Source organism: Eublepharis macularius, chromosome 3 (genome assembly GCF_028583425.1).
Source record: "Eublepharis macularius isolate TG4126 chromosome 3, MPM_Emac_v1.0, whole genome shotgun sequence".
NCBI lineage: Eukaryota > Metazoa > Chordata > Lepidosauria > Squamata > Eublepharidae > Eublepharis > Eublepharis macularius.
In genome coordinates, this window is record NC_072792.1 from 85600924 (window position 1) to 85608348 (window position 7425).

The following is a 7425-nucleotide window of genomic DNA, read 5'->3' on the forward strand; positions in this document are numbered from 1 at the left end:
TTATGCATTAAGAATTGCCTGGCAGGTAGTATCTGTAGGATATAAATTTTGTGCCATAATGTATTCAATAAATGGTTGAAAAATGAGAGTATTTTTAACATTCTTTAGAAAATTAATTATCATAACTTTTGAACATTTAGAATGTTGATAGACAAGCCTCACAGTTATCTCAACAAATGGAAAACAGAAGCCATCTGCTCTCATCACTTGAATTTGCAATTTTTTGATTAAGCTCAAGCTTACCGCACATTTTTCCACCTTTCCAGCATTATTTGCCCATTTCACCAAGGCTAACAGTCGAACGAAAAGCTGCCGTGTACGACTTGCAAACTGCACTATTTCTATTTTTCTGTAGGGAAACAAATTGCTTTTAGAATACCTACAGGTCAATTACTTTGACAGAAACTATATACAAAAGCTTAGTAACAAAAAACAGTTACTCTAGCCTTCGAATGCAATAACAAACCAACACTACAAACAGATACCTCAATACAAATATTTAAGGTTACAGTGTAGTCTCATTGAGTGAGCTAACTGGTATTGAGTGAGCTAACTGGTATTAACTGGTGTACGAACTTGAGAACTCAATTCCAAATTATCAGTTGCTTTTAATTGTACACTAAAATTTTCTTTACCACCCTCTAACAAGCTCTGAATATGAACACAAATAAGAGAAATGAAAAATGTACAATAAATCCCTAAGCAAAGTTATACGCTTTTAAGTCTACTGGAGTTCATGAGCTTAACAAGGACTTCTTAGAATCGCACTGGCAGACATAAAAATAATATAGAGTGCCTCCAGCTCAATCTTCTCTTGTATGTATGACAAAGTTTGCTAAAGAGCAAGAAGTCCTGATTAATTAACAGTCTCAACTGCATGTACAGTGCGAAAGTTATAAAATTGATTTCATTTTTATTTTCACTGACATCAGAGCTATTGCCATGTAGCCAAGTACATATTCATGTTATTTTAGATTTTTAAAATGATAAAGATAAATTATTCTTTTTTTTCAGGACAGCTGAGGAATATATTCAATTTTTCTTGAGTATTACCACCAGCATTACATTCAGATATGCTGATTAATTAATTAAAACATCCCCTAGGCAGTAACAAAGCAGGAAATTCAATTCAAACAGAACTACAATAAGTGACAAAGTATTAATTGCAATACACTTCTTATTATATTTATATCCTATCATTCTTTTATAGGATTCTCAAGAGGTCTCCCATCCAGATCCAGACCTGCTTAGTTTCAGCAAGATTGCTGTGTCCAGAACTTACCATAGGCTGAAAGGAAAAACCGCAATGCAATTGCAGGATACCACATATAATGTGAAGATCTAACAATTAATATTCAATCTCAGAAGAAAATCCCAGCTATACCAATCTGTCTAGTCTGACTTAAAGCAGCACAGTCTCGTAGCTGTCATAGAGGACATCAGCCTTTAAATAATATCAAACTAGCATCTGAAACAATGTTCAGAAATGATTTGCCAGGCAAATGAAAGGGTGAAGTATTACAGTAGGCATAGGCATATTTGTGGTTTACAAGGAATGGGAAGAAGAAATAAGCTACAAAGATTTTTTGAAAAGGCATAAAATATTAAGTTATTAAAATACTGTCCTAAAATAACATGCATGCACCTAGGTATGTGTATACCAAATTGAAGCAAGAAATAAGATTTGAAACCAATAAAATTAAAACTGGAGATAGTTTCAAGTGAGTAGCTGTGTTGGTCTGTAGTAGAAGAGCAAGATTTGGGTCCAGTAGCACCTCAAAGGCCAACAGCTGGTTTTTAAGGTGCTACTGGACCCGAATCTTGCTTTAAAACTGTAGATTTCATCATTTGAAAGTGAATTCTTAAATTATACAAGCATTGATAGAAATTATTATGGACCAACACCAGCGTAACACTTCACTATAGTTTATCAATAAGCATTGTTTATTGGAGAGGTAACCTACCTTTTTGTTGGCATGGGCTATTCCCAAGGGGAGTGCAGTGCTACTTCCCAGAGAAGATGGTTGGTGTTACCGGGCCCCCAAATTCCAGCTAGTTCCACAGCCAGAACTGTGAAGCTTGCAGGGGCTATTGCTGCCGCCACAGTATATGACACTTCCAGCCCATGGAGTGGCCAGCAGGACAGCTCTCCTTGTGTGGCCTAACTTCTGGCAGGTAGGATTTGAGCAGCCCTACACCATCACCTTTCTCCATGCTGATTTAGGACATTGCAAGTGACTGAAAATGCACCAGGTGGAGAACACCTCACAAGAAGGTCACCCAGCACTCATGCCCTCTGGCTTCCTGCAGCCACTGGCAAATACAAGATTCATGCAATTGACCGATTGGTGGCTCTATGTTTTTTGCCTTAACACGAGTTAATATTCCAGAGGTGCAAGTCAAACCATCTAGAGCTGTTTTATTTTTCTGAAATTGTACGTTTATTTATGGTTTTAAAGTGAATTTTATTGTAAATTTTAATATGAATGTTATCCGCTCTAAGCCTGTTCGTGGGGAGAGTGGATTATAAATTGAATATATCAAATCAATCAAATCAGGGTGTAGTTTATCAAGATATTCATATGCTCCATTAGGATAAGACTTAAGATGTCACAAGGAAAGAGGCAAGAGTGCATGGTTTCATACCATAGTTTCATATCCCAGTCTGTAGCCAATCCTTAGCAATAATTTAAATATTCATATTCTATTCTTAACCACAGGTGTTAAGTCAGCATAAGGGCATCATTTCAAAAATGATGGGTATGTCTGTTCCCTACCATATTCTACCTGTATCAAAATACACAACTGTGTTTTGGATTTGAAAACTAGATTCCTAGTTTGTTGCCAGAAAGATTATAATTATTATGTGGTACTCCTAGATATTAATCCTTTAGATGAATATTCTCTCTTTCCTATGTAGTAGTTTGGGTACTCATATTTCACACATACTCTGTTTTTCCTGCACAGGTGTAATTTATTGCTAATTATGTCCATACAAAGTGATATATATAAAAAATTAAAATGAACCTGTGAGTTGGATCAAATCTTTCCATAAACAGATTGAGTTCACAGAGGGGAATTATTTTTTTTAATTGAGTAATTTATATTCTACCTTCTCCTTGAGCTCAAGGCAGCTAAGAGTAAAAATAAACAGAATCCATCAACTCAGATTGTTGCTATCTTCTCTTGCAGCTCTTTGCCCACCCTCATCTGCCCCATTCACTCTGCTCAGAAGCAACATGGAATAAGCACAGAAGAAGGAAGAAGAACAGGGAAATCAGCAGAACCCCCTCTGCTTATTCTGCTACAAGCAGAATAAGCTCACACAAGAAGTTGGGGGGTGAACTATGCAGACTCTCCCTTCTTGCTGCAGAAAGACTGTGCCCAACACTTAAAAATAGCTTGGGGGAAGAGTACAGGCTGCTGCTGGGGGAAGCATCAAAAAACCCTTTTGTGAACTTACTCTGTTTATGTAAGGAAAGACCCAACTTATTATGCTTTACTTTTCATGCTACACATTCAGTAAATATGAGGTTATGTTACTCTACAACATAGCAATGCTTAAGCATAACTTCAGTCCTTTATACACCAATAAATTTTACTGAAAAGCCCATTTGGTCCAACTATTATTTAGTGATGCCTCTTTTACTTAAATCTGATTAATGTTAATTGTAAATTATCTTGTTTCTTAAACAGACCAGCCTGGCCATTACTCACCTTTCCATATCAGTCTTTCTTGGTAATCTGTGTTTAAAAACAAAGAGAAAACACAATATGAAATTGTGGCAAAAATACTGAAGATATTAAACTATAGATTACAAGAAGTTGCACATAATGCATCCGTTGTGTGTTATATTTAATACACTAAACTACATTCAATGATACCTTAATAAGCCATTCTATTTTATTACCTTGTAACAAAGAGAAGTTTCTGCTCTTCTGCGTTTAAGGGTTTGTTTACCTTAACAGTTAGTATTCAATGTTCAAAGGTTTTCACAGAGTACTAAAATCTAAAATACTAAAATTAAATGATAATTGAGCCACACTTCATAGGTGGAAAATAACTACTTAATTTACAATCATGTTCCCTGTGGCAGAACATACAAAGTATTAAGTGGCAGGAAAGTAGGAACATAGTTAGGGGGAGTTGTCAAAGGAGCACCTAAGTATTAAGGGCAGACAAGCATTTGCAGACATATAATAGACAGATGGCTACCACCTGTCCCTTAGTATTTAGAAATGTATGCCTTCTTTTTCTCATTTTATATGTTCCCCAAGAACAGTGCAATCCATATGGTAAAAAATCTGCCACTACAAAATGTGGATGAGCTGTGATTAATCTTCAGCATTTCCATATGCTGTAACTTTACCTTTATTAGCAACACTATGCCCTACCTATCATATAGTGGACATAAGCTCCAAGTCACAGTACTGATTCTTTTTAATTCTGAAAAGCATATAATTTCAACACAAGTGAAATCACATGTTCTGTTATTCTTTTTTGTTTTTCTGTTAGTGATGTATGTATTTTTTAAGGAAGTTTATGTACCACCTGTTTTCAAAGGGGGGTGGTTGTAAAAAAAATTATAAAATGCTGCTACAAACACAAACAAGCTAACAGTTCATTTAGCCCCATTGGAATCAATACTGTTTAAGTTAAAAGCAACAAATTTCATTACTGGTTTAGGGATTAGGGCATAGATGTAATTAGCATGTAAAACAACAATGTACCATGGAAGCTTAGAAATTAACTGGTTTATTATGACATTAGCTTTCATAGGAAGCAGTCTACTTTATGATATTCTTGAAAGAGAAATATTGCAAAACTGGTACATGCTTTAATATTGACAGTTTTAATGGATTAAAATATCTACGGATAAAACCTCATTCAACCCTCTTTGCATATTAATTGCTCAAATGGTTACATTCAATACTCCAGAAGCCAGGCAACTTACACAACAACCATGTACTTCGACACATATCTTCCAACTTCAGTGATTGGTCTGTCCAGCATTCAAGTTCTTTACAGCATTCTGAACTAAGTTTGCAGTTGCACATAATATTATTCAAACTCCTATTACAACAAACAACTTACTTCATAAACACAACCGTAACAGGAAGTGAGGGAAGTGCATTACTACTATTCCCAAAAAGCAGCATGAATTGATGAATAGGTGAATAGAGTTTGGGGAACTAAAGTACAACATCCTACCAGGTCACTGCTTCCTAGTTGTTTGCTGATATATTTTTAATCCAACAAACAATATTTTCTTAGCCAGTTAAAGCAATACTAATATAGCCAATGCAAGTGCAATTTCACATTACAAAGTACAAAATCTGGCCTCCTTACTAAATGATAGCCGAATCTGCAGCTGCTCTAGATCTCTGACAAGCCTACAATTCACGTTTTCAACACTAGCTTCCCCATTCTTGCTTTACATTTTCAGGAGTACATTTAAACCTTTGGCATCACAGGGTGTGAAGATACTTAGGACACTACTCAAACACAATTAGCCAAGTTTTCTTCTATCACTGTCCTGCTCTTTCCTCTCCGCTCAGACTATTTAACGGGCTGCATGGGTTGACCCAAGGAACGACAAGGGGAGTGGAGGGAGAGAAGTTTTAAGAGAGACCAAGATGACATAGGAATCGGTGCGAGCCATCGTAAGGGTGGTGGGAGAGACTGGAGAGGGGGGAAGAAATGAGGGAGGAAATCCAGGGAACTCACAAGTCGGCGAGCACGGTGAGTTCTGCGTAAGTGCGATGCAACAGGAAGTCGATGAGGGTGCTGAGTCGATACCCGGGACTGGTCCCCGTTGCCGCCGTCCCCGGCGGTGGTGGACCCGGAGCTGAGGCAGGCCCACCGCCAGCCGGGACCAGCTGGTGGCTTTCCAGTTGCACAGGCGCCATCGCTGCAAACGCGGAAACCGGACGCCGAGCCGCAGCAAGCCCACACGGAGCCTATCGGCCCGCTGACGATAGCGAGGAAAAGCTAGGGAAGGAGCAGCAGCAGAGCTCACGAGCCGCGCCTGAGCGTAGAAAGCGCTACCGCGACCGCAGCTGCCGCCATTGCTAAGCGAGGGCACCACACAGGAAGTGATTCTCTGATAGTACTGGACCGGGAAGAGAGCTCTTCCGGCAGTTCGAACGCCAAGCAAGTGGGGAGGGGCCACGGGGGGGACTTGCCGGAGTAGTAAGTGGGAAGCCAGAGATCCAGTGACGGGCTGGGAAGGTTGTTCATGCTTTTGGAGCCTCCGTTTTGAGGATGTAGTGTAAAAGGAGTTTGAGATTGTCACATTTTTGACAGGGCGGGGGGCTTAAAACTTGTCTGTGTGTTTGATCTAAGAAAATTTGCATCTGCTGGATTTCAGTATCTCATGCTGCCGCTATCCTTGTTTTAAAAAAACTCGACAAGATCCGGAAATATGTTTATGACATCTAGACGTATCATCGAGATGCAGATAGTTGTATTTCAATGCCGGTTTCCATTTACCATCTAGGGCTTTTTTTCAGCTGGAATGGTGGAACGGAGTTCTGGAACCTCTTGAAAATGGTCACATGGCTGGTGGCCCCCTCCCCTGATCTCCAGACAGAGGGGAGTGTCTGGAGATCAGGGGGCAGGGCCACTAGCCATGTGACCATTTTCTCCGAGAGAAACCCACTGAGTTCCACCACCTCTTTTCCCAGAAAAAAATGCCCTGGCAAAGCAGTTATGATGGGTGGCTTCAAGACATCACAGCTGTTTTACTCTATAGAGTTCCTCTGTCGATTCAATGGATAAGTACAATAAAAGAATAAGTACAATAAACAGTCGTAGATGAATCCCTTCAATGGTAGAAAGTTTCAAAGCTTAATGTTCTGTGTAGCGCTATAACAATTACTTATAGTGAGCTGGTGTGGCACAATGCCTACCAGCGCTGGCTGGAAGCTCTTATAAACTGTCTCAGCTAAAACAAGCTTCCCCCACCCCATCTGAAATATGGGGATAATAATCCTAGCCCATGGTACAGGGTTGGTTGTAAAGATTACCGAGCTAATTTATCTGATCGTTGTAAAACTCTGTATCAATGCTAAGTATACCAATCATTGATTTATATTGTAGAAACATCATACTTTGAGAGTCGAAAACATTTTACGTCCTTCCCCATTCCGCCCCAAACAGCAGACATTTCCAATGAGGATTACAGAGTCCGTTGCTTTTAAAATGCCTTTGTATTTATAGATACGCAGTTGTGTAGGTATTGCAAAACTGGTAGAAGCAAACACGTAGGAGACTATACCAGGTCCTTAATATCTAGCTACAGTCTGACCCTTGCAGCTTTTGCCATCCAGCTTTTAAAATGGAGAGCTGCTTTTCTCCTTTCCTGGACAAATGTACATGGCCCATCCTGTTTAGGTCAATGTGCCATATACAGAGAATTAAAC

At 39.1% G+C, this 7425-nt stretch overlaps 1 protein-coding gene across 1 annotated transcript in view; it reads right to left on the bottom strand.

The window, feature by feature from the left end:
* The window catches only part of MED14 (mediator complex subunit 14), a 52022-nt gene extending 45961 nt beyond the window's left edge, over nt 1–6061 (bottom strand). Inside the window, exons 1-3 of the mRNA XM_054974245.1 lie at nt 5729–6061; nt 3718–3744; nt 244–349 (exon numbers count right to left, since the gene is read on the bottom strand). Of these exons, the coding sequence (XP_054830220.1) occupies nt 244–349; nt 3718–3744; nt 5729–5910 (315 nt within the window). The 5' untranslated portion in view covers nt 5911–6061. The remainder of the gene's footprint in view (nt 1–243; nt 350–3717; nt 3745–5728) is intronic.
* Nucleotides 6062–7425: the final 1364 nt, after the last annotated feature.